Here is a 27588-nt window from a genome sequence, read left to right on the forward strand (position 1 = left end):
ACATGGTCTTTAGTGCTGTGGCAGCTACATTTTGGAACTAGTCTCTGCTGTCTTTTTTGTCTACTGAAGACCTTCCTCTTCCAATAAGTCTTTTATGCAGAGATCTTGCCTAGTTTGCATCTGTATTGACATTGCTTTTAGCCATTTTGTTGTTTGCGTGTTTGGGAGGAAGGCCAGCATATGAACATGGACAACAATGACATCCAGTTGACTCTGTTTTTATTAGTAGGAGGAATTTAGCACCACCTCTGTGGTCTCTGACTACTCACGGTTAAGGAAGAATGTTAATGGGTTAGGAAGGAAAGGGACCCCCCAGCCAGATGTTTTGCAAGCCAGCAAAGGTGGGGCAGGTTGTTGGAGACAGCAGCTGAACAGCTGATTGGCTGAGCATCCATAGCCAGATCCACTTGGCTGAGGAAGAGCATGCTAGAACTGGCAAGCGGACAGATTAAAGCGCAACACCAATAAAGTGTGAAGTTGTACTTAAACCAATAAACCTCTTGGCAGTACATGTTGGCTGTCTTGCAAGCCGGCAGGTTTGAAGCCAAAGAGAGCAGGAAATGGGTTGACAGGATGGCCAGCTATTAATAAAATCCCAACCAAAAAAACACACTTCTGCCATATATGAGCTTTGGAGCAGCTGTCCTATCAACTTTGTATGTGACTTCATTTGCAAGGATCCAGAGACAGCGTACATTCTTGCATCAGAAGTCAGCCTTTAAGGTGACTTCAAACAGGGATTTAAAAACCCCACACAGAGACCAACCAATGATAATAGGTGGAGACTTCCAGCCTAATCCCTCCATCTGAATTCAATGCATGGGGTAGTGATCACAAACTGTTATCACCCGACAGCTGTGTGTTGGTCTGTATGAAATAGATTTCATCTTGCTTCAGTTCTCGGTTGAAAGGTGACTTTATTTCCAGAGCCTTTCTTTGTCAAACTAAGCAGGGGTCCAGAGTATATGAGTGGCCTTGGAGACCTGATTTTTGTCTGTGCAGTTTAATGGGTTTTCTTTCCTGTCAGTAAACGTGGGGTAGGCGGGGGGTGGGAGGAGGCTCTGTTGCTGCTCATGCTGTTTGTGTTGTGTGGGGAAAAAACAAAGGACTTGGTATTGTTGCTTTTAATGTGGCACTTTCATTCATAGCGATATTTCTTTTTACAAACATCAAGGAACTGGCTGCAGGACTGCTCATTAGTCCTGTATAGTTGTATGAAAGAGGTATTCTTGATAGTGTGCTTGATCAAAACAAGGGCTTGTTAATTAGAAATTAGAGGGGTTTTTAGTTGAATTTCAAAGAAAATGAAGATTTTGGAAATTCACTGACCTCTTTCGCATGTTGCAGTATGCATGCTTTATCCTGCATGAGAAGATTATGTTCGTTTTACTTCTCCCTACTAGCATGTGGACTATGATCTCTGGCTCAGGCTACATTCACACCAAACATTTAAAGCACTATGGCTTCCCCCCTTCCAAAAAATTATGGGAGCTGTAGTGGCGCTGTGGGTTAAACCACAGAGCCTAGGACTTGCTGATCAGAAGGTCAGCGGTTCGAATCCCCGCGACAGGTTGAGCTCCCGTTGCTTGGTCCCTGCTCCTGCCAACCTAGCAGTTTGAAAGCACATCAAAGTGCAAGTAGATAAATAGGTATCTCTGGCGGGAAGGTAAACGGTGTTTCCCTGAGCTGCTCTGGTTCGCTAGAAGCGGCTTAGTCATGCTGGCCACATGACCCGGAAGCTGTACGCCGGCTCCCTTGGCCAATAAAGCAAGATGAGCGCCGCAACCCCAGAGTCGGTCACGACTGGACCTAATGGTCAGGGGTCCCTTTACCTTTACCTTTAGTTATGTAGTGCTGAGAGTTATTAGAAGACTCCCATTCCCCTCACAGGACTACAATTCCCAAAAAACCCTGTGAAGGGGGATTGTTACAACACTCTGGGAACTTTAGCTCTTTTAATTGTAAGGCACCTTTGTACAAATAAAATAAATTTTGAGGTAAGGTAGGCTATGGATGGGTTCAGTGCCCCACTATGCACTTATTTATTACATTTTTAACCCAACTTTCCACCAAGGAGCTCAAGGTAGCACACAAGGCTCTCTTCTTCCCCATTTTATCCTTAAAACCAGGACTGGTCCTCTGAGAATCGTGAATGGGGAAGTTTCAAGAGACATGAGGGGACACATTTTTATAAAAAAGAGATTGGAATTTTGGCCCCCAGTGTAGAAGACCGCCTACTAATATTCTGCACCTTCAGGAGTTTGGCCAAAATGTGATTGCACTGGCTCTGCTTTTCCATTTTAACTAGATATTTTGTGGTGCTGTTGGTTAGGGTAATCTGCTGTGCTTTGTTGCTGCTGCAGGATGGGACTTGACGTCATTATTGCTCTTGTTATTCCTTTTGAAAAGCACAGTATAGCTTATTAAATAGATACATGTGGCATAGGAATGTAGGCGGGCCAAAACTAGATGCAGGGGCCAGGTGGGTCAATTGGCACGGGCCTACAATTTTGAGGGGGCTACTTCGAGTCCTCCTGGTAGAAGCAAAAGGGGCCTCTTTTGGTAAATATTATTGAAATGGGGCCTACATTTCCCAACTGGCCTGGGCCTACTAACCAGCTTTGCACAGCCCTGAACATAGGAACATAGGGCGCTACCTTACACCAAGTCAGACCATTGGTCCATCAAACTCAGTATTGTATACACTGACTGGCAGCGGCTCCCCCATATGTCAGGCAGGAGTCTCTCCCATCTCTGCCTGGAGATGCCAGTTGGGATTGAAACTGGGACCTTCTGCTTGCAAGACAGAAGGTCCACCACTGAGCTATGGAACATAAAACTGGGTTTTGGTCCTGTATACCTGAAGGCGCGTCACCACCCCCATTGTTCAACCCAGACACTGAGGTCCAGCGCCGAGGTCCTCCTGGCAGTTCCCTCACTACAAGAAGCGAAGTTACAGTGAACCAGGCAGAGGGCTTTCTCAGTGGTGGCGCCCGCCCTGTGGAACGCCCTCCCATCAGATGTCAAAGAAATAAACAACAATATAACATTTAGAAGACCTATGAAGGCAGCCCTGTTTAGGGAAGTTTTTAACGACTGATGTTTTAATGAACTTTTAATCTTCTGTTGGAAGCTGCCCAGAGTGGCTGGGGAAACCCAGACAGATGGGTGGGATAGAAATATATTATTATTATTATTATTATTATTATTATTATTATTATTATTTCTTGTGCCTACCAAAACAGAGTACATTTCTGTTCCACAAATGTAAGTGAGTGAGAACCCAAAGAAATATGCAGAGACTGGAAATTTTCCATACAGAAAAACCCCCATTTAATATTGCCCTTGGGGGGAATTCCGTTGCTTGGGAAAATTGGCATGAGTTGTCATAGGCAGCACGCCTATGATAACAAAGAAACATAGCACTATAAGACTTGGTTGATTTAGTTCCAACAAGCCAATGCATCTCCACAGTTTTATTTGTCTAAGGAAGATAAAAACAACAGTGTGTCATAGTAGTGGATGGAGGCTTGCCCTTGGACCACAGGGACCTGGGTTTATGTCTCTGCTCAACTATGAAGCTCACTAGACCTTGTCATTGCCTCTCAACCTAACCTAACCTGACTGTGGTGAAAAGAATGATTTAGTTTCATCATCATCATTTTTAATTTGTATACCATCTTTCTATCTTACAATACTCAAGGTGGTTTACAAGCTGAAGAAACAAAAAATGTACATCTTATAACAATCGAATGCAATACAAAAATGTGATAATAAAACTTTAAAATAAGCAGCCTCCATCAAAAAAGTAACATTCAACAATCATTAGAATTGTATAAAAGAATAATATCAGCATATAAAAGTGAAACAGAAATTCACCCTTAACAGTTACGATAAATAATTTCTAAACTATAATCAATAAAACAACGGCAAGCCACAGTACATAAAATAATACAATAGAAATTGAGAAGCAGAGACTAGAGGTTGGAGTTTGGCAGGTGGAAGAGAGTGTCTCTCCCCTCACAGTTCTTCCTCCAGGCACAGCTTCCTTATGAGGAAGTTTGAGGCGCCATGCCTCACAACTCAGTGAGCGTGTGCACACACACATCTCTAATGCAATGGTGTTTTTATTACCTTCCCCTCTCTGGATCAGGGCCATTCCAATCCATTCCCGAGTTGTGTAGGAGAGAGGGGAAGACATTCTGCTCTCTGCCAAAAGTCAGTGGCATGAAACCACTGTCCAGTTCTGTCCATTCTCAGTGAAATATTTATTCTCTGAAAGGTCAGTTATGGTTTTGCTTGTGCAAAGTAGGTAATCAAGCCATTATGGTTGCCAACTGGCCATTTTTAGAGCATTTTGGGAGTTCCAGTTGCCTGTGGAATACAGTGGTACCTCGGGTTACAGACACTTCAGGTTACAGACTCCGCTAACCCAGAAATAGTACCTCGGGTTAAGAACTTTACCTCAGGATGAGAACAGAAATTGTGCTCCAGCGGCGTGGCAGCAGCAGGAGGCCCCATTAGCTAAAGTGGTGCTTCAGGTTAAGAACAGTTTCAGGTTAGGAACGGACCTCCAGAACGAATTAAGTTCTTAACCTGAGGTACCACTGTATATATAAAAAGAGCCAGTTTTGGAGTTGAGCATTAGTGGGCTCCCCATCCTTTTGTCACTGATGTTCTGCTGGTGGGTTGTAAGTCCAAACTGCACAACACCTTATTTTAAGTTGACCTCCATCAATTGCACCAAAACAATTTTTCAGAAAGAGAGAAAGCAAGAAATACAAGTGGAAATAATGAAAGGGGGGGGGGAGGGAGAGAGAAACCGAGACAGAGAAAGAGAGAAGAGGTGGGAGGGGAGCAATTGAGGAAGGGAAAGGCATAAGACACAGGCTGCTTTCACGTATTACAGTCATACCAAGTGTTGAGTATGCATCATGATACATTTTTTCAGCTTGCGTCCTGTGGCGACTCGGAAGTACCGGAAAGGGTTACTTCTGGGTTTCGCTGCTTGACGTCATGCACATGCACAGAAGCGGTGAATCGCGGCACGTGCAGACGTGGGTTGCGTTCTGCTCATGTTGCGAACGGGCCTCCGGAACAGATCCCGTTCGCAGCCAGAGGTACCACTGTACTTCATTCCATTTTTACTATGTTTCCCTAGCTGTTTCCACCTTATGTTATGGATTATTTCTGGAAATGGGTACTAAGCTTGCACTGTATCCCACTATAGTTCCAGAAGTGGCTTTTATGCCGTCTGAAAGCTCATCTATAATGTGGAACTTAACAGTTAGGGAGATGTTATGAATATGTGCATGCATGCAGGCATGCAGGCAGGCAGGCAGGCAGGCAGGCAGGCAGGCAGGCAGACACACACACACACACACACACACACACAGAAGGTTAAGTGAAAGGTAAGTTCTGGGCCTGCAAAAGCTAGACAGTCTTGCCCTGACCCTTCCTTTTTTCTCCTGAGAAGCAGCTGGGTATTCTCTCTCCCTTTTGTCATTCATTGTTGCCTCCTGTGCTGTGTGCTGTGGTCGGTCCACTTTTGCCCAGCTGTGGAGCATTTTTGTTCCTTTTCTCTCCTCTCCTTTAACCTCAGTTGAGGTAATGAATGATCGCGGAGCTAATGAGCGGGCCGGCTTTGTCAGCGTACGAGCCAGGTATTCTAAGCAAGCTTCTCCTCAGGGGAATTCACTTTTGTCCTTAGGCGTTTTGTTGGCTCGAACGGGAATCGTTTCTGAAAAGTAAATTAAATAGGTTTAGCTGCTTATCGTATCAAATGGCTTACGGCCAGCAAGTGCACAGTATTGGAATGGATTTTTGCCGGTAAAGGAAATCTTCTCTGTGATTTTTTTGCTTAGGTGCTGGGAAATGGGTAAACATATTTCACAGAAGCACATGTTTTAAACATAAACTTCCCCCAAAGCGTTGGTTGTAAGTAAAGAGGTCAGAAGGTCAGAAGGTCAAGGGTGGCTTTTTTAAAGAGTACTGTTGCTAAAGGGTTAAAGCACCATCCTCTCATATCTCCATGTGGATTTTAAAAAATGATGCTTCCCTACAGCTGGCACGGGATCTTACTGCATTGCAGCAAGTGTTGACCTGCCTGTACAAAAAGAAATTGTGTGCAGAATGATGGAGAGCCAGTGGAGCATCTTCCCTGGACACGGCTGCCTTAGATGCTTTCAGAGCTGCACATAGGCAAGAACAATGCAAATTAAAGTGAGACTTACTTGCAATGTAGTAGTAATAATAATAATAATAATAATATAATTTACAGTATTTATTTATACCCCGCCCATCTGGCTGGGTTGCCCCAGCCACTCTGGGTGGCATAATAATGATGATGATCATCATAATAATAATAGTAGTAGTAAGAAGAAGAAGAAGAAGTGACAAAACATCAAACATTAAAAACTTCCCTAAACAGGGCTGCCTTCAGATGTCTTCTAAAAGTTGTGTAGTTCTTTATCTCCCTGACATCTGGAGGGTGGGCGTTCCACAGGGGGGCGCCACTACCGAGAAGGCCCTCTGCCTGGTTCCCTGTAGCTTCACTTCTCGCAGTGAGGGAACCACCAGAAGGCCCTAGGAGCAGGACCTGTTCTGTTGAATACTTGGTTCACGACTCCCAATGGCAGTGCCTGATTCCTTTTATTCTGCAAATGAATGCTCCCATGGAACGGATTCAGTGTGTGGCAGGAACAATTTCAGTCAGCGGAGGCTGCTCCATTAGGGCAAATGGGGCACCCCTCAGCCAGCCCCCACTTGCTTGCCTCCTTACTTACAACCAGAGTACTACTCCCATCAGCCCCAGCCATGGCAGATTACAATTCCGACCTCATTATAAGTCCCAGGGTACAGTCTGAAGGCACACAAGGCCACCATCTTGCTGAAGCTAAGTATGTCCAGGTTTGGTCAGTGACTGAGGCTGGGCGGATGACTGCTTGGGAACTACATCTTGGGTTCCAGGATGGAAGCGTGATGGGATATAAACATAATAAAATAATTTGCAGTTTAAAAAACAGGACATACTAAGAAGCCAGAATAACAACATAATAGGTCCATGCACGCAAGGTTAAAATTCACTAAGAAACCTGGCCAAAAAAAAAGTCTAAACTGTCCACTGAAGACATCAGAGAAGGGCCTATACTAAGAACTCCCTGCGAATTTGGAAGGTTCATATTAAAAAGCAAACCAAATGAATTTTATCTTTATGCATAAATTCTAGCAGTTCTGTAAGCTGAGGGAATGCCAGACCAGTGAGATAAACTGTGCTATAGTGGCAGTACTTTCACACATTAATTCGAGTGGATTGGCCAGTTTATATATAGATCTCTGGTATAAACCAACTAGGAAATGTGGACTTTGAGGGAGTAAGTGGACTGCTTTGTTCAGGGCAAAGCTTCTTATAAATCCTTTGCCTTTATTTGCTTCTCACAGTAACTCTTGCTTTTCAGATTGAGCTGTCTAATGCTAATGTGTTCTGCCAGGAGTGTTTGTGCTTTGGTGGGGCCATTTTGGTCCTAGCCTCCCTAATGAAATTGCCAGTGTCTCTTTTCTAAAGTAATTACACCCGAGGCTCTGTGCTGCGCGACACAGGGAGCATGGTGCTGTCATTTGGTCCTTGCGTGGCGCAGTAATCACTGCATGGACACATTGCTGATTTCATTGTTGGAAAGCAATTTGTGAAATGAAGGAAATGCAAAAAAAAGTAACAATAGTAACTGAAAAATCAGAGTGTCAACTGACAGCTGTTGGCTCCTAGTATGAGTTTGTGTGGCTCATCTGGGCAAAACAGAAAAACCTGTGAAAGAAATTATATTTCAGACTTAGGAATGTAAAAGTGAAAGAGCACATTTCAGGGGCACAGTTCATTATGTTAAAACTATTTCTATATTGCCTTCCATGTAAACACCAAAAGGCGGTGTACAAAAAGGCATTAATATTTACCGTATGTTTCACTCTATAGGACACACTGGACCATAGGATGCACCTTGTTTTAGAGGGGGAGAACAAGGGGAAAAAAATTCTCCCCCTCTCTGCTCAGCGCCCCTTCAGTGAAGCGGCAGGAGAAACGGAGCCCCTTCCATTTCTCCTCTGGCTTGGCTGAAGGGGCGCTGCGCAGCTCTCCCTCTCTGCTGAAGCCAGGAGAGTCTTGTCTCCCGGCTTCAGCAAAAGGAACCCTAAGCCTGTGGAGTGTAGCAGGAACTTGTGCTGCGCTCTGAAGGTTTCGGGCAGCTATCCCTGAAGCCTGGAGAACGAGAGGGGTCGGTGCGCACTGACTCCTCTCGCTCTCCAGGCTTCAGCAAAAGCAACGCAAAGCCTCCGGAGTGCAGAGGGAGCGCTCCCTCTGCGCTTCGGAGGCTTCGCGTTGCTATCGCTGAAGCCAAGGACCCTGCATTCGCTCCATAGGACACACACACATTTCCCCTTAATTTTTGGAGGGGAAAAATGTGCGTCCTATAGAGCGAAAAATACGGTATATGCAGAATAAATGAAGTAACAGTCAACTTTATGCCAAAACGGGCACATCAGTCTCTTATGAACAACTGGTATCCACGTCTGGCAAGGGCTGAGAGAATAAATAAAAAGCAATTGTCAGAATGCCAGTCAGTGTCTGCTTTAATTCAGAGGAGAGGTGATCTGAAAGAGAAGGTACCGCTACCAAAAGGGCTGCCTTGCATTCATAAGAGGTTGCGTAGAGAAAGACCATAGCTTAACAGTGGATGGCAGAGTGAAGTTTGTGCGGTGTAAACTGACTGGTGGAGCCAATCTGGCTTTCCTGATGGCGCATTTGCACTTTGCAAACCTCCTCTCCATCTCAGTGTGTTGCAGTGACTCAGCAGGATGGAGGTCAGGTGGGCAAAGCAGCCCCACCACCATCTGCTGCTGGCACAGCCTTTGAACATATTCTACAAATTTGAGTGTGATCAGCATGAGAGCCTGTTACACATTTACTAAATGTTTGGAAATTATAATTAACGGCACATTTACTATAACAGGATTTCTTGCTAGTTTGCTGGAATTTGGGTAGGGCAATTGGTGCGGGGAGAGAAAACTGTTCTGTTATAATTGATAAGACTCACATTTTTTCCACATTTCTTACATGAAAAGTGGGACCCCTGCCCCTATTATTTCCACAAATATTTTGCCTCACAAAGTGGCATCTTGCAGGTAAAGGTAAAGGACCCCTGGACAGTTAAGTCCAATCAAAGGCAACTATGGGGTTGCGGCGCTCATCTCGCTTTCAGGCTGAGGGAGCCGTCGTTTGTTCACAGACAGCTTTCCTGGTCGTGTGGCCAGCATGACTAAATCACTTCTGGCGCAATGTAGCACTGTGACGGAACCCAGAGCACACAGAAACACCCTTTACCTTCCTGCCACAGCAGTACCTATTTATCTATTTGCATTGGTGGGCTTTTGAACTGCTAGGTTGGCAGGAGCTGGGACAGAGCAACGAGAGCTCACTGCATTGCAGGGATTTGAACCGCTGACCTTCCAATCAACAAGTCCAAGAGGCTCAGTGTTTTAGACCACAGCGCCACCCGCACTTACATCTTACTTCTTACAGTTGGGATACTTGCTCACCAAAGCGGGATAGGGTTTTTTAAGAGGCTAGATTTTTCTCACAAGCTATTTTGGATATAAGAATTATTGAATTATAAGTAAGTGAATCAAAATAGGATGAATTAATTCCCCATTCAGATACTTAAATAACCTAGTATTCTACATGCTGTGAAATGGACAATATCAAACTAATCTTGTGCAGTTTAATCATCCATGCCTTTGTAAACTTCCTGGTAGACTATGGTAATATATTTTTCTGGGGCTGCCTTTTAGGGCTCCTCATAAATTTGCATAATAACAGAATGTAAAATTCTGCCGTCTAACACCTGTGGATCTCATATTGTACTAGTGATCAAGAATCAACACTGGCTTCTTGTTACTTTCTGATGATAGCAATTGAAGCCATGGGCTTTAACTTGTCAAGTCCCAAATGCCTTGGATGAAATATATTTCAAATCCAAACCTCCCTTCCAGCTTCCAGGATGATGACAGGGCAGAATTGTCGCTACTCCCTCATTGGAGGCCGGTTACTGTGGAGGAAGTCTATACAATTATTGGGAATCTGAAGAGTAATATAAAACTTTTAACATGACATTTTGGGGTAGATCATTCCTGTGAGGTGCTGTCACTCTCTTAGTTTTGTTTTTGTTTGGTTTTATCCTGTCTGTGCTTTTCTTGGTTACTGTTGGCTATTTGGAATCTTCTCAGTTGAAGGCAATTTACAGATAAAATAACTTTTGTTGTTCACCACACATCATACAGACTCATGCTTTCGTTATTTCATTTTATTGAATGTGTTTTTATACTGCCTTCCAATTAAAATTTTCCAGGTTAGTTTACAGTAGGCCATAAAACACAATAAACAAGAGCAATTGGGAAAACAGTAAGTTATATCACTACAAGTATGTACTAAAAACAACCACAAAAGAAATAAAAAGACACACACCGCAGTTTAACAGAGTTATGATGTCCAGTGAAATTAGCTGGCAAAATTATGCAGGATTGAGATGGGTCATGACCTATTCCTTCCCCCCTCCTCACCAATGGCAGTAACTCAGGCAATTAATTGGCCACCAGGGAATATCACTTTGTGCGATGAATATGCCACCTGACAGCCATTGACCAAGCCTTCTGCAGGCCCGTAGTGCTGTTTACACTTCATTCACTCTTTTAAAGATGTTCTTACAGAGTGTGGCTAGGAGCTAATTTATTTTTCATGAAGACAATGATTCCAGAGAACAAGACAGGAACTTAAATCATGTCTGTTGCAATGCAGTCTCCCAAAAGCGGGGAAAAGTGGTGATCTACCAAATAATTCAAAAGGGTAGAATGGATTTTGGAATCCATTCATTTGAGCTCTCGGTCTCTTGCCTGTTTTTGGCAGGGGTCGGGCATGAAGAGAGCTCGTCTTTTTCATCTTCCACATATGCTCCAGAGCAGGCTTCCTCAAACCTCGGCCCTCCAGATGTTTTTGGCCTACAACTCCCATGATCCCTAGCTAGCAGGACCAGTGGTCAGGGATGATGGGAATTGTAGTCTCAAAACATCTGGAAGGCTGAGGTTGAGGAAGCCTGCTCCAGAGCAAGGGTTACCAAAGTGTCACCAGTGGATGCGCATGCACTTAAAGAGATTTCCCCTGGTACCCACAGGGTCCCTCCCCCCTGCCTTTCCTCCTGGTTTGCAAATGCAGCCATGCACCCAAAAAGGTTGGCAACCCTTCCCCCAGCATGTTCTGGGGGTTCAGTGGTAGGGTACATGCTTTGCCTATGTCCCCACTGTGGAAGGATGTGTGGATCCAGAATTGGCCTCCACAGTCACTTATGGACTCAACTGTTAAAACTGTGTTTATGGAAGACAATCTTACTCGGCTATGCGTGATCGCCAAAGAAGAAGATGAAGAAGACATGCTTTGCACACGAAAGGTTCAATTTCTAGCATATCTGGGTAGGGCTGGAAAGGACTCCTTTCTGAAATCGTTGAGAACATGTGCTAGTCAGTGTAGAAAATGCTGAGCTAAATGGATCACTGATCTTATTCTGTACATGTTTTCAGTCTCAGTGTCTAGGACTATAACTTTATTAAAAAGCTTCTTGATTATCGTAATTCCTCAGCCCCTTTCCATCTTCTCTTAGACCTTCAAGCTGGTGACCTGTTCTGTGTTTGACAGAATATTTATGGATTAGCCAGGAGTCTATTAGCAAGAAAAATGGGCAATTTGGGGTCTCATTTAGACTTACAAATCAGTCACTGTCTGTAATCATAGCCAATTAGGCTCCTTTTGTCATCTTCCTCCATTTAAGTTTCCTCCTAACATTTCTCCCACACAAAATTAGAGAAAGTTCAAAGAAAGTATCTTGCAATCCTGTACACACTTCCTTGGGAGTAAGGGTGCTTCTAAATGGGGGTTTTATATTGTAAATGGGTCACTGGGATACCAGAAAAGGGGTGGTCTTCTTGGAGTGGGGATATGAGCTGACATTTTGATGATAACAATGTTGTGTGAACACTACAAAAAAACTTGCATGCATGATACGGATTCAACAATAAACATCCATACAGAGCCGTCTTACCCATAGGTGCTAGGGGTGCGGGGCACCTGGGCGCTGGGCTCTCAGGGGCTCCAAGCCAAGAGTCCAGGGCCTGAGAGTTGAGTCAGGGAAGAGCCCGCCTGTTGGTCAGAGCGCCATGGTGGGCTCTTCTGCTGCCTGCGGCTCTGCGCTGCAAATTTGGGGGCAATCAAGCCAGCAAGACACTGGGGCGGCCGGTCGGCACCACCCTCCTGTGCACCTGAGATTGGGCAACCTGCCGGGGGGGGGGCGCGCGCCGGGTGGATCTTTGCACCCTGGTGCCGCATATGCTTAAGACAGCCCTGCATCCATATGAAATCACCTAAGTCACGTTTATCTCAGTGGGACTGTATAGGAGTTAGTTCTCCTTAAAAATAAAGAACTCAAGCCTCTATTGTCCTGTGGAAATTTTTTGAAGAGAAATGTGTTAGGGTTCTCTTTTATTCTTCAAGAACCAGCTTTCTGGTGTAGTATCAATTTGAGACTTGCCTCCCTTCCTGCATGTGTTAATATGTTTTCGTTTAAAAAGATTTGTATACCTCCTCCTTCTAATAAAACCTCTAAGTGGCTTACAAGAAACATTTAATTATCAACAAAAACCAGTTGATTTTTCTGGTGTAGCACCCCCTTTTTTGTACCACTAGGGTTGTAGCTATTCAGATGCCTTTGTGAGCTTGTTTCTTACATCATGTTTTCTTCACAGAGCCATTTGCACAGTGAGTAATACACACAAAGTCTGTTTCAGAAGAATAATTAAAAACAACAAGAACAACCACACATTACTTTTGTAGAAAAGATCAAATCAGACAACAGATGGGAGCCTCAGGCTGGAAACCCTTCAAACCACTCTGTCTGTCCCTCGGGACTCCCCCCAGGCCACCCCCAGTATTCAGGGTAGGATTCTTCTCAGGAGCCCCATATGTGGAAGCCCTGCACAAGGACTTCTACATGTGCAATGGGGCTGCTCCCCCCCTGCACACTTTCTGAACCCCCCAATTGACTCTGGTTGGAATGTGACTTTGAACTGTGATAATGCCTCTTGCTTGGGAGATGGAAAGATGGGGGTAGGGTTGTAGAAACCTCTAATGCCTGGAATGTAGCTTATCATGCAGAAGCAAAGGCCACATCCATGGCTCCACCCGGGACGCGGGTGGCACTGTGGGTTAAGCCACAGAGCCTAGGACTTGCCGATCAGAAGGTCGGCGGTTCGAATCCCCGCAACGGAGTGAGCTCCCGTTGCTCAGTCCCAGCTTCTGCCAATTTAGCAGTTCGAAAGCACGTCAAAGTGCAAGTAGATAAATAGGTACTGCTCCAGCGGGAAGGGAAACGGCGTTTCCGTGAGCTGCTCTGGTTCACCAGAAGCGGCTTAGTCATGCTGGCCACATGACCCGGAAGCTGTACACCGGCTCCCTCGGCCAATAAAGCGAGATGAGCGCTGCAACCCCAGAGTCAGCCACGACTGGACCTAATGGTCAGGGGTCCCTTTACCTTTTATGGCTCCACACACTGTTGTCTTTGGTTCCACCCACCCCTGGAAGGTTGTGCATGAGAAAATGCAGCCTGTGGGCTGAAAAAGGTTCCCTGTTCAACAAGCCCACACTGGTCCGTTTAGTTGTAAAGCTTTCCCTCTTCTGCGTTCTTATTTGAGGAAGACAGAACCCCCCCCCCATACTTTGATGGAGTCCGTCCTTAGAGATTGAACTAAAGCCGCCCTAAATTCATGAAGTGAAAAACGCTGTCACGTCGCAAGCAGAATGCCAAACCAGCCTTTGTCTGGGGTGAGCTGCTGTCAGGCAACTCGTTCCTGGAGGTGCACTGCACACCTTTGGCCGAGCAAACACGTTAGGCTGGGCGAACCACAGATGTGGTTCTCGTACTCTGGGTCATGCCGCGTACAGTGCTGCCTCTGGAATGGAGAAGGCGACGCATCCTCTGGCACAAGTAACACCAGTTGAGGTGACAGCGTGCCGTGGCCTGCCTGTCACGTTGAGGTGTCAATTAAGCTGATTTATGCTCTTCTGGGTAAATAAACAGAATGCTCTCTGCACTCTGAGATTCTGCTATGTAGCAAACAAATTTTTCCGTGACACCACTGGGAACCTAGTAGATAGACATCCTAGTCCCCTTCCTCTGTATTTTAGCTATGCTGTTAACATTTCCCATCTTCCCTTTTCCCTGTTTAAGTATCTAGATTTTAGGGTAATTAAACATTCAAAGATAATTAAATAACCAGAGGTAATTAAATGATTTGGGGCTTTGGATACTTTTGACCAACACGAGCCATGCTGCACCCAGAGATCTCCCCCCTCCGTCTGGTTCTCCACATTGTTTCAGCACCAGAGTTGTACAGTGGTACCTCGGGTTACAGATGCTTCAGGTTACAGACGCTTCAGGTTACAGTCTCTGCTAACCCAGAAATAGTACCTTCGGTTAAGAACTTTGCTTCGGGATGAGAACAGAAATTGTGCTGCAGCAGCGGGAGGCCCCATTAGCTAAAGTGGTGCTTTAGGTTAAGAACAGTTTTAGGTTAAGAACAGACCTCCGGAACAAATTAAGTTCTTAACCCGAGGTACCACTGTACTTGGTTAGAATGGAGGGAAGACCCTTCTTTGTCTCTATGCCACGGCTTTGGAAGCCCCTACCAACGGAGGCTCACCCTGCCTCTTCTCCCTGATGGTCTTTCAACACGGGGCAGAGACATTTCTTTGCTGAGCTGCTCATCTTAATCTTCCTGAAGCTTGCCCTGAGACACAAACGATATGCTGCCTCTTTCTTTCTTTTGCCGTTGCTTTCTTTTTGCCCTTTATTGTTTGTCGGGTTTCGTGGGTTGCTTAAGCCGCAAGGCAACCTGGGCATTAATTTTATTTCTGCTTTTAATAAATAAATAATGGGGTTAGCAGGGTCAGGTCGGTGTCCCTCATTTGCATCCCACGCCACTCGCAGGAAGCCATCGTTCCCTCAGCCTCAGGGCCAAACCTAAGAGGCTGTGAAACCTTAGAGACAGGTGAAAAAGGCTTTCCCATGTAAACAATCCTCTGCCAATCGCTCCCACCCAAATGCACTCACTGTGGGGAAATAGCCATTTCTTTTGTGAGCCAGAGAATCTTAATGCCAACATGATACCTTCCAGATGTTGTGGATTACAACTTCCATTTGACGTAGCTAGCATGGTTTTCATTCACCATCACAATTCAGATATATATTTTTTTTAAAAAACAAGCCTGAAGATTTTGTGAATTTGCTCATGTAATATTACTATTTCGTATGAATGAAGATGGATGTATGCCCTATGCAACATTACCAAAGAGGAATGGTTGCTAATGGCTACCTTAAATAAGCAGGACTTAAAATATGAGAGTAGCACCCCCAAAGAGCAGGATGAAGCCCCCTTCATACATCCACCTGTTCTACTAGACCGGCCATCTAGTTAGACATAGCAACTGCCTTTGGTAACTCTATCCCTACGCCGCTTGTGTGACTGAGAGCTCTTGAATAAATGAATTTAATAGATTTCGACAACTGGTACCAATGCCATGGTCTCTGTGCTTTCCTTCTCTGATCCCAGGTTGCATTCATGACATGGTCAATGGTCAGGGATCATGGGAGTTGTATTCCACAATATTTGGAGGGTTGCCACATTGGCTACCACTGCTCTATGCAACTAGGAAGATGAACACGATAAATGCATTTAAACATGGCAGGATACACATTGAATGCTTAGGCAGGTAAGCACTTTACCTGTGGTCTTCAGCATGTCTGGTTCAACCCTCTCTTCCCCATCTGCAGTAGTAATGCTGGCTTGTTTTACTGGGCTGTTGAGATGGTGTGCATCAAGTGCCTGGAATGCTGTACAAATGTTTTGTGGTGATTTAAATGGTTTGTGGTGATGGTGGTGATTAGATATGAATGAGATGAAGGCATTACTGTGCTTTCTGAGTGTGTCCGTTCAGATCTCCATGCTGCACATTTCCTCAGTGAGCTTTGGATAACAGGTGAGAGGGGCATAGCTCAGTGGCAGTACACATGCACTGCATTGAGAAGGTCCTGGGTGATGGGCAATACCTCTACTGAAGAGCCACTGTCAGTTAAAGCAGAGGTAGAATGGACAATAGGTCTGACCTGATTGAAGCAGTTTCCTAGTTCCTAAGCTTCCATTGAAGTCCAGTTCCAGCTGTGCTGTATTTCACAATAAAGTATTCTGCAGGTTAATTTTACTGTTGATATTTTTTTCAGAGGCTCATTAATGCTACCAGTGCCGGAGTCAACCCTGTCGGAGATCCCGTTAACAGCAGCAGTCACTGGGACCTCGGAAGTGCCTTTTTCTTTGCTGGAACCGTCATTACAACTATAGGTATGCATTTATATAGTATTTAAGCTGGAGGCAGAGATGGAAAAGAGTGGGGGTTTTGTAGGGTTGTTCATGTAGGCAAACAATCCCGATCAGTTTCTGCATGGAAAATAGGGGCAGGCAGCACAGCCCCACCACAAGCTATCTTTCTGTCTTGATTCTGCTCACAGACCACACACACACACACACACACACACACACATCAACAATCCAGTGCCCCTGGGCACCATGACACACACAAAGGTCTTCATTGGTGCCCCCTAGGCAGGCACCCCAGATACTTAGGTTTCTTTCTTTTTTTAAAGCAGCAGTCTGGTCCTCCTAGAAAGAAAGTTATGAAGCAATATGTGGAGGTAGCTTTCTAAGCAATTTATGTGACGTGAGCTTGCTGGCTTCTCTTGGCTGTCAGTATTTTAGCTAATGAGTGAAGGCAAAGCTGTGATTGATAAGGGAGTTGTTTGGACACATGGCAATAGGAACCCCTTGGGGTCCTAAAGAGCTGCTCTTCCCCCCTCCGGTCTTATTATTGGAATCTCCCTAACCATGTCTTGGTTTGCACATCCAAGAGAATGTACCAGCTCTTTGAGAGCCAGTGTGGTGTAGTGGTTAAGAGCTGTAGACTCATAATCTGGTGAACTGGGTTCGCGTCTCCGCTCCTCCACATGCAGCTGCTGGGTGACCTTGAGCTAGTCATACTTCTCTGAAGTCTCTCTGCCTCACTCACCTCATAGAGTGTTTGTTGTGGGGGAGGAAGGGAAAGGAGATTTTTAGGCACTTTGAGACTCCTTAGGGTAGTGATAAAGTGGGGTATCAAATCCAAACTCCTCCTCCTCCTCCTCCTCCTCCTCCTCCTCCTCCTCCTCCTCCTCCTCTTCTTCTTCTTCTTCTTCTTCTTCTTCTTCTTCTTCTTCCTGGCAAGGAGCTTGCACCTGCTTTTCTCCTCTCCTGGGCTTCCTAGGTCAGCATGGGATGACAGCTAAGCCAAGGTTTGAGTTAACAATTCACACATCTGTAGGTATATGTTTATTGAATTGTAGGTAGCTGCAGAGATTGAAAACCAGAGTGCCAAATGCAGGTTCTTGGCTCTTGGAAGGATGAGCAGAGTGCATTTCTCCAGGGGCTGAAACTTCAACCTGCATTCTGAACTTAACAATGACATCAACACAAGCGTGAGAGAGAACAAACAGAAAATAATAGCATAGATCATAATCCAAACTCTTGTCATCTTACAATTGTGCTACTGATGTTAACGCAGATGGTGCTCTCTGTTTTGGCTCTGGGTTATGAGATGGTCTTTAATGGGGGTAAAATAAAAATATAAGTATCTCAATTAAAATTAATAATGAAATGATAGGAGGTCAAGTTCATAGGAAGCTTAGCTTCTGGATCAATATGCAAATATACTGCAGCATTATAAGTGAGGATAAGGTCCACCTATTAATTGGGCAAAGAGCTGCATGGCTGATCTTGCTGTGTATAGTCATGCAATATTCCCAACAAGGTGAATCCTATGCAAGTAGATCTCTATGCATACAGACTTCTGAGGAGCTGGGACGCTACATGATCAGGTTTCTACTCTGATAAGGCCATAAGAGGAGCCCTGATGGATCAGGCCCTGTTCTAGTCATATTATTTCTCCTAGCTGCTGATATTCTGCCAGAGTCCTCCCCTCCACCGCTTGTTAGGGCTGCTTTCTCTTTCCTGTTTTACTCACATGGGTGATCCAGTTCAATCCAATCAGAGAGAATCTAGGGAATCTGATGTTGTTGTGATGGTTACTGACATCACTGAGGGCAGCACCTGTTAAGAGTTAGGGCTGTGCTTCCTGGACTGAACACTTCTGAACAAAGCAATCATTGGCTAATTTTGCTCCACAGTGCCTCTCTGCTACTACTACACCATGATGTAGTATCCTTTCAGATGTAGTGTTGAAGGGAAATGCTGGCACTAATCCATTTAAGAAGTGTGTGTGTGAGAGGAGAGAGTGATGGAGGGACAGAGGAATCATACAGGCTTTTGCAGGGTGCATGACAGATCTAATCTAAAAAGCTTATCCTTTGTTTTGCTTGTTTCTGGGTCTGAATAATTCATTCTTGGTCTGATCTCTGTACATGGCTGCATGTTTCCAATGTGAAAGTGCATTTTTATTGCCAGGCTGCAAACCGCTGAAATGAAATGGATTTTAATGGAGTAGGCAGTAAAATGGTCTGAACTATGGTGCTGTAACTATACTTTTCATTTCTGCCTCTTGTTTCAATGAAAAGGGGTGAGTTGAGGAAGCCCAGCACAACAGATAATGAAGCAATGAAGTCTGCCTAAGTGGCAGTACATTGATATCAATGAACGTCTGTTGGATTAGATTGTCTGCAGCTATGGGTAACTAGAATATATATATATATATATATATATATATATATATATATATATATATGGGAAACCTCCAACCTGCAAATCTAAATAGGCCTCCCAGGCCTCCTCATTTAACCCAACAAGCCATCATTGTATATGATGTCACATGTGGGGCAGATGAAGAGATCTGACACAACCAAAAGGCACAGCCAGTCAGCTGATCGGCAGCACCAGTAAAGCCTGATGTAAAGTGCTGTGTGTACAGGATTTTGCAAGCCCCAATGGTCAGCTGAGTGCCAAGTCTTGTGAAGCCCCTTGCAAAGTGCTATGTGATATGGTGCTTTGCAAAACCCAACAGTCAACTGATTTTCAGAGCTCAGGAAGCCCTTGGCAAAAGCACTCTGAAAGAGAGGCCTTGCGAAGCCCCTTGCATAGCACTGACAATCAAGTCAATGTTGTTCCAAATCCTTATTAAAAAATTAAAATGTCTGGGTGAATAAATTTGTCTGAATTGCAGTGTAGTCACCAGGTGAACCTCTTTATAGGCAGGGCATTCCATACCTGGGGAACCACTGCTACGAAAGCCCCTTTTTGTTGTTGTTAAATGTACCTCTGTTAATGAAAGCATTGGAGAAGGCCCTGGGCTTTTAAAAAGTAAATTGCAAATATTGGAAGCTATTTGCATTGGGAAATAGTTCCAATTCACTGCAGACAGTGTGTGTGTGTGTGTGGTGATCCTGATGAGGGCTGGATCTAGACACATCAAAAAAGTGATTCAGTTAAATGCGTTGTAAACTTCATACAGGGAAATCCCATTGGCGGAAAACGGGACTCCACAGCGCCATCTGGTGTCACAGTATTATAACGCATATAAAGCGCTTTATCTTTACGAATGTAGGTGAGTCCGAGGACTGCAGTGGGATGCAAATGGCAAATGATTAAAGTCCCCTCCCCACATTCCAGGTTCCTGATGCAGATCAGAATGCCCATACCTTCAGTTTACTTAAAACTTGCCCACCATTTGTGTAGTATTGATTATGTAAATCGCATCACATTTTCCTTGGCCTTCGTTGTAAACAAGAGTTTGGAAATTAAATACACCCTTGTGCAAATTATTTGAAACAAAGCATTTTTTGTGTCTTACACGTAATCCTGTACTCAAAACAAACACAAATAGTCAGTTGATCATTATGGTGTCGGAAGCCTGCAGCCAATAGAAGGAATGATGTGCTCACCACAATATATTGAAGTTCTACGAAAGAGAGTTATTCCAGAGCTGGAAAAGAGGTATCCTGACGGTACTGGGATATTGCAGCAAGACCTAGCCCCGTCACACATCGAAAGTGGTGAAGAAATTCATGACAGAGCAGCAAATACAGGTACTTGATTGGCCAGGGAATTCCCCGGACGTAAATTGCATTGAGAATTTGTGGGCTACACGCCAAAGTCGCCTCTGTGCTGTAGACTGTACGACTATGGAAAAGCTCATTCAGGCGCTGATTCAAGTGTGGTACAGGGATCCAAAAAACAACAGTGACTGCTCGAAACTAGTAGACTCCATGCCAAACCGTGTTCAAATGCTGCTTAAAGATAGCGGAGGTCATATCCGTTACCAATGTATGTATATGTGAGATTGTACATGTATATGTGAATTTTGTACTACTACATTCATTGTTTGTTTCAGTTAATTTGCACAAGGGTGTACTTCATTCAAGAAAAAACTCCATGAGTTATCTGTGAGACAATAGGCAAGTTTAAAACCTGCAGTTGTTTCTATCGTGGCAGGACTGGTGTTGCTTTAATCTAAAAGTTAGGGGACATATCTTGAAAGTCAAAGTCCTTGGACAATGCATGAAAATAAGTGCTTTAGAAAGGGTGTGTGTGTGTGTGTAAGAATGTCAGATAATCTCTTGAAGATTCACATAAACTGGGAAATGTGGGGAGAGGGGTGTGTGTAAGAACTGGACATTTCACTAGGTATAATATGAGATAAAGACCGGACGTAATTCAGAACTCCAGCCTGAAAATGTGATTACCTTGTTGAGTCACACTCCCATCAGGAGTCAATTTGCAAAGGCTGTATGCAGTAGCATGACAAAGCATGGCTTTCCTTTGGCTTTCCTTTAGCAAAAGTCTTGTATCCTGCCGTGCTGACAAAAACGCGTTGCAGATTAATCAAATGATAGGTTTCATTAGGAACTCAGTTCCATGAAGAAATGGTGGAAATGGCGGGGTCTGTAGGTTTTCAGGGCAATTAACTCCTGAGCTGCTGTGAATCCTATTTAAATGGTGGACCAGGCAGTGGCATGCTATCCCAAAGTACGTCTTAACAGAGATGAGCACAATGTATAGATGGGTTCACACAACCTTGCTCCTGTGGCTAGATCCTGGCAATAGCTCCCTCTGATTGCACCAGTTCGTGGTGGGCATTATCAATCAGAAATGTATTTTGGCTTGGTTGAGGAAATGTTTGTCCTGTGTGTTTTGTGTGGTGTCTGAATAGACATTGCAGTTCACATCTCAAATTAGATCTGCTGGCTGGGAGGGCTCCAGGCTCTTGCCTGAAATGGATCCCCCATTCATTGGCACATAGATGCTATCCTTACATGTTTCCTCAGTCGGGGTGGCTGTGCTTGAACTAGCAGAAAAGGACGCTGTTTCTCAGAACTGAGCTCCCCCACTCAGAAGAAGAAGAAGAGAAGACTTTGGATTTGATATCCCGCCTTTCACTCCCCTTCAGGAGTCTCAAAGCGGCTAACATTCTCCTTTCCCTTCCTCCCCCACAACAAACACTCTGTGAGGTGAGTGGGGCTGAGAGACTTCAAAGAAGTATGACTGGCCCAAGGTCACCCAGCAGCTGCATGTGGAGGAGCGGAGATGCGAACTCGGTTCCCCAGATTACGAGACTACCGCTCTTACCCACTACACCACACTGGCTCTCACCCCAATCAGGCAGATTTCCAAGTACCCCAGTGAATCCGCCAGTGCCAGTGAATGAGGACTGTAATTCAATTGAGAGGCTGGAGTCATTTCAGCCAGCAATTGGGGAAGGACCACAGTTCAGTGGTAGAGCATGCAGTAAGTCCCATGTTCAATCCCAGGCATCTTTACATAGCGCTGAGAAAGGAAGTGGGTTGTCTGGTAGGAAGGAACTGCTGTGCTGGTTTCCTGGCACAGGTAGCTGTTGCTTACAGGAAGGGAGAGGGTAGGGAAGTCAGGAGGTTGGCACGGTGCATCTACATCTGCAGGAAAGCTGGACTGCACTTTGCTGGATTGCACCCCACTGGTGCATTTGCGCTACCTACCAGGAAGCTACCACATTGGCTCAGCTCCAGCTGGCAAGCTGCTTCTAGCTGGGATTGTATCCTCTATGAAGCCCAAGAGAGCCATTGCCAGTCAGTGTAGATGGCACTGAGCTAGGTGGACCAGTGGTCTAGCTCAATATGTAAAAGTAATAGGGACGCAGGTGGTCCTGTGGTCTAAACCACTGAGCCTCTTGGGCTTGCTGATCAGAAGGTCAGTGGTTTTAATCCACACGATGGGGTGAGCTCCCGGTGCTCTTTCCCAGCTCCTGCCAACCTAGCAGTCTGAAAGCACGCCAGTGCAAGTAGATAAATAGGTACCACTGCAGGAGGAAGGTAAACGGCATTTCCATGCACTCTGGCTTCCGTCATGGTGTCCTGTTGCAGCAGAAGTGGCTTAGTCATGCTGGCCACATGACGTGGAAAAATGTCCGTGGACTTCCTTGACCTGAAAGTGAGATGAACGCCGCAACCCCATAGTCACCTTTGACTGGACTTAACCGTCCAGGGTTCCTTTACCTTCTTTTACCTTCTAACTCAATAGAAGGTAGATTCCTCTGTTCCTAATTCCTGGCCACCTTGATTTTCCCCCTCTGTGAATATGTTTGATTGCTTTAAAAAAATTGTTGTTTGCTTTCCTGGTTGCCTTCGGGGAAAAGGGCTGGATTAAATCTACTAAATAAGTACCTGTGAATAAGCACCTCATGTTTGGAACAGGACTCTTGCTTTTGGGTATTGTGCAGCTCCTTTTGGTGGGCACAAACCCAATGTAACCTCAGATGAGATCAGAGAGGTTTGCAAGTCAGGGTCAACATACCCAATACCTGCAGTATGTCCTAGGCCTGTGAATGAACCATGTTGCTTCTCCCATTCATTTAACCAGAGATTTCTTTACATGTGGGTTAAGTAAAGGGATGTTTCAGCATGTTGACAGTTCAAACAATCACAAAATGCTGCACTACCACACACTTCAGTGTCATTCAGGTGAGGATAATGCACTTTGAGCAAAGTGCTAATAGCTGCTAAAAGGGCTTCAGCGGATGTGCAGTTCAGTGAGGAAGAGAAAGGAACAACGGTAAGGTTCCTTTTATGTGCGTCAACGGTCCACTTCTATCTCTGTGCAGAAATCAGTTGGGAGCCCTTTGTATTCATTTCCATTACTCTTATTTAAAAAGAATTTGCTACAATTTCTTCTTACCCAGGGAATGGTTAAAGGTTCAATTAGTAATGGCTGCAAAATTATTTCTGGGTTGGTTTTATTATATTATTATTATTAAAAAGAGTACAACTAAAAATAGGAAGTTTGAACCTGATAAATTTGTGTTTGAAAATGTGTATTGTAGACAGGCAATAAGAGAATTTGGACTAGCTGTGGCTCCCTGTTGAGTACACTTGGTGACTAGTGGGTTTTTTGTGTGCAATGTGTGAAAAGGCAGTCAGATAATCAGTAATCGGGTATCACTTCACTTTTATTTTATGGCAAGACAGCATTGTGTCATCCTGCTACTTAGCAGGATGGCTATGTCCTGACTCCATAGTTGGAGGCAGTAATACATCTGAATTTCAGATGCTGGAAACCACACAAGGGGAGAGTGCTCTTTTGCTCGAATCCTGTTTGTGGGTCTTCCACAAGCACTTGGGTGGAATCTACACACATATAAAAACCGTTCTGAAAAGCATTTTTTAAAATACCGGTACATCAAATTTTCCATAATGCTCACCATTGCCATCTAGTGTCACATTGTATATTGCACTTAAGACACACCTAAAACCAGGCATAGGCAAACTCAGCCCTCTAGATGTTTTGGGACTACAACTCCCATCATCCCTAGCTAACAGGACCAGTGGTCAGGGATGATGGGAATTGTAGTCTCAAAACATCTGGAGGACTGAGTTTGCCTATGCCTGCCTAAAACATTTCATTTGCAGCTGTATAACTGAGTCCCTGGTTAGCTACTGTCAGAACAGGATGCTGGATTCGATGGGCCATTGATGTGATCCATCAGGCTCTTCTTGTGATGTTCCAGTGACATTATTCCTTTTGAGGAGTTGCTAACATAAGGTTGCATTTATTGAAGTAGAATCCATTGTAATTAATTAACATGACTAAGCTAGATCCATTAATTTCAATTTCTGCTGCGAGTAAAACTTTGTTGAATACCACCCAGACATCTTTAAAATACGCTGGAACCATCTCCACATGATCATCAACATCAGATGCCAGTATCTGTCTGCCAAGAACTCTTATCCGTATCTCAGTTTTACTTTGTCAGTGAGGACTCAACCACCACTCCTTTTGTTTTTGTTCAGTATTTTGATATGTGGTACACGTTGAATAGGTTCGAAAAAGCTTATCAATAAAGTTAACAATGGCAACAAAAGAAATAGAGTGCTAACAAGTATGTTTTGTTTATGGGATTCACATCAAGTTGAACACTTGTGCAGATGTACATAATGCTGGAAGTTCAGCCCCACGGGGTGTATAAATTAAGGCAAGGTGTATGCAATGTTCTCCATACCCCATTTTTATTCTCTTTCTGGCAACACAAAGCAAGTGAGATACCAAAAACTCCAAGTAAATCATTGCTTGTGCAGACATTTGAACACAAGTTCTTCCACCTTTGCAGCTCTTGCACCACCCTCAAATGTGCTCCAGAGGCTTGGAGGAATTCCTAGAGCAGATTTGGGGGTGCATGGTTGGAAGAGAGGGAGGGGAGGTTCTGTTGCATTTGAGGAACTCATTCCACATGTGCAGTGTAACTGGATATAACCTCATGAGGAGATGTGGGGCAATGGAAATGGGAAATTCCTCTTTCTTTGTATACCTTCATTGTTATTTAGCATCTCTCCCTTTTTCATTTCCTCAATGACTCTTCAGATACTAATCTGAGAGATGATGGTGATTTTCTCTCTCTCTCTCAACAGGGTATGGAAACATTGCCCCAAGCACAGAAGGTGGAAAAATTTTCTGTATTTTGTATGCCATCTTTGGGATTCCACTCTTTGGCTTTCTGCTCGCCGGCATTGGTGACCAGCTTGGGACCATCTTTGGAAAGAGCATCGCACGAGTGGAAAAGGTTTTTCGAGTAAGATTGAAATTGTTTTGTCTCTTTTTAGTCTTGAACCCTAATGAGAGGTCATACACATGGCTAGAAGATTTTGGGTGGTAAGACACAGTGAAAATTAGGTATTAAAAATACTTCTTGCGTCATAAATATGCCTTGAAATTTCGGGGAAATGGGTATTTTATACCTCTCCAAATTCATTCATCTTCATAATCACTGAGATATATATCAGGAGATGAATAAATTTGGAGTGCTTGTAGACTAGAAAAGAAAATAGATAAAGCGGTCATATCAGAACTGGTGGTCCTGTGAAAATATCTGGTTAGAAAACTTATATTGAAAAATCCCTGGATATAAAACTTCTATAAAATAGACCCCTGGGTATAAAACCTGTAGAAAGATCCAATAATGGTGTTATATCAATTTTATTTTATTTATTTAACAAATCTGATATACTGCTTGGTTGTTAAAAAAAGAAGAAGCCCAACTTGCACGAAAAAAAAAACCTCATGAAAGTAAACAAGTACATGCTTTAAAGAGTGACTTACATAACATATATAATGAGCTACCCTTGCATTGACCTGGTTTGCACGTAATGCTAAGCCATGGTTTTTTCAAATACAGTGTATTGAACTGTGGCTTGTTTGATACTTCAAATACAAGTGACTTGTATGCTACCAAGAAACCAAGCTCTGAAGACATGGTTTGCTTTTGGCTTATAAACCTTGGTTTGTTTTAACTATGGCTTGATGTGTACGTGCAAACTTGCACTCTTGTTTAATCATGGGTTGTGTGACTGTCCCACCCCAGAGGCTCACCAAGCTACAAAGGCATGAGTTATTTTTCTTATGCAACCCAAGTTGGACTTTTCGGGTTGAAAGAGTATCTGTGATAACAGGGTATCAGTGCCATATTTTCCCAGGATCTACCCCCTTCCACTTATCTCTGCTGGACTCCAAGGCAGTCTGCTTTTCAGTCTGCCAGGCTATCACTATAGATAATTTATAAATGCTTTTAAAACCTACAATACTTTGAGATCTGCGGATGAATACACTTCCTCTTTCCTTCTTTTGGCACAGCTCTCAGATCCCATGGGACTGTCTCCAGAACCATATGCAAATTAATATTAATCATATCCTCTATTAGGATATTTTTCTAAGTCTGCAGAAGGAATTTGCCTGCGGGTTGGGGCGGCTGGGAGGAAGTGACTCTCCAGATCAGGTACTGGGATGAACTGCAGCATCCCCTGTCTTAAGCTAGAGAACCCATGAAAAGAGCAAAACTCTAGTTTCTCTGAAGTTAATCTTGACTGGGACTTGAAGAATCTCCCCTACTGAGCTCCAACTAAATCAACCGTGTTTCTGTAAAGCTCTAAGTATGTAGAAATTGCTTTTGTGCTAGCTGTAGCTTATAGTCTTCTCCTTTTGATGTTTCCTGTTTGACCCTAAGGGAAATCAGTGTACTAAAGGATTTTTTCTTCCTTTCTTCCTTTCTATTTTTTAAATAAAAAAATATTTAGTTTTTCTGTTTAAATTTTTACAATCAATTATCCAACAACCAACATAAAAACAAGATTCCAAAGAATCTCCTGAACTTCCCTCCTCCCCTTTGTGCTTCCTTTTGTTAACAATTTCCTCCCACACCTTTTATAATAATCCAAATCTTTATCATCTCCATTATATCCAAAATTCAATATGAAACTACAAGTGTTATTCCAATCCTACTGATGATTTCAGCTGTTTACAATGGTTTTTAAAGATAAATTACAGGAATGCATTTCCCCCATTCCTTATTAAAATTTTGGTCTTCCTGATTCTTCTGGTCATTTTTGCCATTTTGGCATAGTCCATCAACTTAATCTGCCATTCTTCTCTGGTAAGGACTTTGTCCTCTTTCTATATCTGGGCCATTAACATTCAGGCAACCTTCCATTCATTCTAGTGGCCTGCACAAAGTCTCTCTCTCACACTCAAACAACATAAAACTGCATTCCTGCTTGCGTGTCCTCTAACTTGTTCCATCACTATGCAGTGGAACTGACTTGGACACAAACCTTGCTCTAACTCTGCTGGCTGATGATGTGTGCGTGTCAGAAGGGTTGTTCTTTCTGTGCCGATGGGATGTGCTCCACAACTTGGAACTCTTCCCAACCAATTTCTTCTGTGAGCAATTCGGTTGCTCGCTGCAGCAGCAGTACTTTTAGCAGTTCTCCTGGAGCATAACTGGGAAAAGGAGAAGGGTAATTTCTCCCACAGGAATAAAACTATAGTTCAGCTTTAGCTGAAATGAATTTGAAAGGGCTAAATTTGGTTACACCACATTTTGCAAACACCATCGAATGTTCTAATTGCACACAGGCTTCAGAACTGCTGAGATAATAAGTTAACCTC

General features: G+C 43.9%; 1 protein-coding gene across 2 annotated transcripts in view; it reads left to right on the top strand.

The window, feature by feature from the left end:
* KCNK10 (potassium two pore domain channel subfamily K member 10) overlaps nucleotides 1–27588 on the top strand; it is a 71979-nt gene that overhangs the window by 28219 nt on the left and 16172 nt on the right. For both annotated transcript variants that reach the window (XM_053377643.1, XM_053377634.1), the window contains 2 exons: nucleotides 16368–16485; nucleotides 25059–25219. In XM_053377643.1, the coding sequence (XP_053233618.1) occupies nucleotides 16368–16485; nucleotides 25059–25219 (279 nt within the window). The remainder of the gene's footprint in view (nucleotides 1–16367; nucleotides 16486–25058; nucleotides 25220–27588) is intronic.

The sequence above is a fragment of the Podarcis raffonei genome, chromosome 1, assembly GCF_027172205.1.
Source record: "Podarcis raffonei isolate rPodRaf1 chromosome 1, rPodRaf1.pri, whole genome shotgun sequence".
Classification (NCBI taxonomy): Eukaryota; Metazoa; Chordata; class Lepidosauria; order Squamata; family Lacertidae; genus Podarcis; species Podarcis raffonei.